This window comes from Penaeus japonicus, unplaced genomic scaffold (genome assembly GCF_977035675.1).
Source record: "Penaeus japonicus unplaced genomic scaffold, GWHDUDI00000001_assembly GWHDUDI00000027, whole genome shotgun sequence".
Taxonomy (NCBI): domain Eukaryota; kingdom Metazoa; phylum Arthropoda; class Malacostraca; order Decapoda; family Penaeidae; genus Penaeus; species Penaeus japonicus.
In genome coordinates this window covers 4,296,480-4,298,979 of record NW_028234429.1, presented here as the reverse complement: position 1 = coordinate 4,298,979, position 2,500 = coordinate 4,296,480, and the positions used below count along the sequence as shown (strand labels likewise).

Sequence of the window (2,500 nt, the reverse complement as noted above, 5' to 3'; positions counted from 1 at the left end):
CCCCCCACACACACACACACACACACCCCCCCCCCCACACACACACACACACCCACACACCCACGACGTACCATAAGAAGGCAGAAAGTGACGGACATCGCCCAGATGGAAGTGACAACACACGCCAGAGTCTGCACGCCCAGTAGGTAGAAACCTCCGCCTGCAGATGGGAAGATCATGGAACATCAGGGTAAGAAACATCATGTGCAATAAGGAAATAATGATCATGATTGCAATAAGATTTATGGTAAGTATTACTACCACCATTATCACAACAAAATTAAGTCATATTGTTATTAGTGTTAGTATTGTTATTACTATTATCATCATCATTACCATCAACATTACTAATGTTAGTATTGGTATTACTATTATCATCATCATTATTATCATCATCATTACCATCAAAATTACTAATGTTAGTATTGGTATTACTATTATCATCATCATTATTATCATCATCATTACCATCAACATTACTAATGTTAGTATTGGTATTACTATTATCATCATCATCATCATTACCATCATCATTACTATCATTACTAATACCACCATTATTTTCATGGATAACAAAAACCTCATAATATTATCACTAATAAAAAAAAAAGAAGTCCTGCATGTCTGTCACCTCTGAAGAGTCCAGCCTTTCCTCCGGTCATCCCAAGGAGAGAATCCGCTTCCACAAAGAGTCCTATGGACACCATCGCCCAAATTCCACATAGGCCTATTGACGGTGGGAAAGCAAAACGTGTGAGTAAACAAATAAATGAGGAAAGGAGATGATGATAGGGTATTGCAATGGATATTTAAGGTGCAAGTAGATGCAGGAAGAAGGTAAATGTAAGTGTGTTTGTGGATAAACTTGGATGGATGAGAATGGAAGAAATAGAGATAAAAAGACAAGGACATGTAAAGACAAGGAATGAAAATAGGAAGAAGATGGTAAAAAACAAACAAACAGACACATCAAATGAAAGTCTTGAAAAACGGCTAAGGGAAGGCAATATCCTATGATCTCCTAATATCCTATGATTAATCGCCCGAACATAAGTGACATTGACACTTCAGACGAGCTCTCATGAATATGAAATTACGGTGTGAATGCCGGCGGAAGGTGATAGTTCTTCCTTTCTATTAACAAATTGACGAAATAAACGCTTTGCTATTGTTATTGCTGGCGTGTTGTTGTTTTTGTTGTAATTATTATTACTTTAATGTTATTAAGTTATTATTAAGAAATTTATCATTATTGTTACTTTTATTATCATCATTATTATTACTTTTATTATTATCATTATTATTACTTTTATTATTATCATTATTATCATTATTGTTACCTGTTACTGTTATTGTTTTTTCTATCTATATCATCACCATTATTATCATTATTATCATCATCATTATAATTTATCATCATTATTAGTATTATCATAATCATCCTTTTAACAATCATTACCATCATTATCATCATATCTATAATCCCCATTAACATGTTTATCACCATTATCCTTCCGGTCGTTGTTAATGCTTTACCACCACCACGACACGACCCCGAGCCTGACCACAGCCCTCAGCTCTGGCCAAGACCACACTCCGGAGCCTCAAGTTCGACTAAAGGGCTCCATACACGTTCAAAAAAGAAAAAGCGTCAAAATTGTTATATCAAAATTTTGATATAAAAATTTTAACGCTTTTTTTTTTTTCTTTTTTTTTTTTTTTTTTTTTTTAAGCGTCAAAATTTTGCATCAAAATTTTGATATCAAAATTTTGACGTTTTTTTTTTTTTTTTTTTTTTTACTTTTACAGCAAAATTTTGATATCAAAATTTTGACGCTTTTTTTTTTTTTTTTTTTTTTTTTTTTTTTTTTTTTTTTTTACGTGTATGGGCCTCTTAAGACTCCCGCCTGAGAGCCTTTGCCTCGTGGCTCATGTGGCTCAAGGCGCGCGACTCACCGTGCACGGAGGTGGCTCCTACTGGGTCATCGATGTGCAGTTTGTCGAACAGCGGCATCGCCAGCACGGAGATCAGGCCGCCCACGATGCCGATGAAGAGCGCCTCCCACGTGGTGAAGAGGGCGCACCCGGCTGTTGGAGGACGAGGAGGAGGGGGATATTTTGTATTTATTATTTTTTTTTTTGAGGGGGGGGGGGGTTGAGACTTTCGCAGATACAGACACTTGTAGGAAAGGATAATTTTTGTTGACTTTGGCGAAGTAAGGTCTAGTTGGGTCAATTGTTGATGAAAGAAGAGTGTGTATAAACACTTGGACAAATACACAAATTAACACAAACGCGTAAAAACGCTCTTGCTCTATCTTTTCTCTCTCTCTCTAAGACTTTTCTTCTCTCTCTCTCTCTCTCTCTCTCTCTCTCTCTCTCTCTCTCTCTCTCTCTCCTTTTCCCTTACTCTCTCCTTTTTCTCCCCTTCCCTCTCCCTCCCTCTCCTTCTCCCACCCTCCATCCCTAATATTCCCTCTTCCTCTTTCCCTCTCCGTCC

General features: G+C 37.1%; 1 protein-coding gene across 1 annotated transcript in view; it reads right to left on the bottom strand.

Moving 5' to 3' along the window:
* LOC122252822 (putative ammonium transporter 3) overlaps nucleotides 1–2,500 on the bottom strand; it is a 28,128-nt gene that overhangs the window by 2,270 nt on the left and 23,358 nt on the right. The window contains exons 10-12 of the mRNA XM_086552497.1: nucleotides 1,957–2,088; nucleotides 632–727; nucleotides 72–160 (exon numbers count right to left, since the gene is read on the bottom strand). Coding sequence (XP_086408623.1) covers nucleotides 72–160; nucleotides 632–727; nucleotides 1,957–2,088 — 317 coding nt within the window. The remainder of the gene's footprint in view (nucleotides 1–71; nucleotides 161–631; nucleotides 728–1,956; nucleotides 2,089–2,500) is intronic.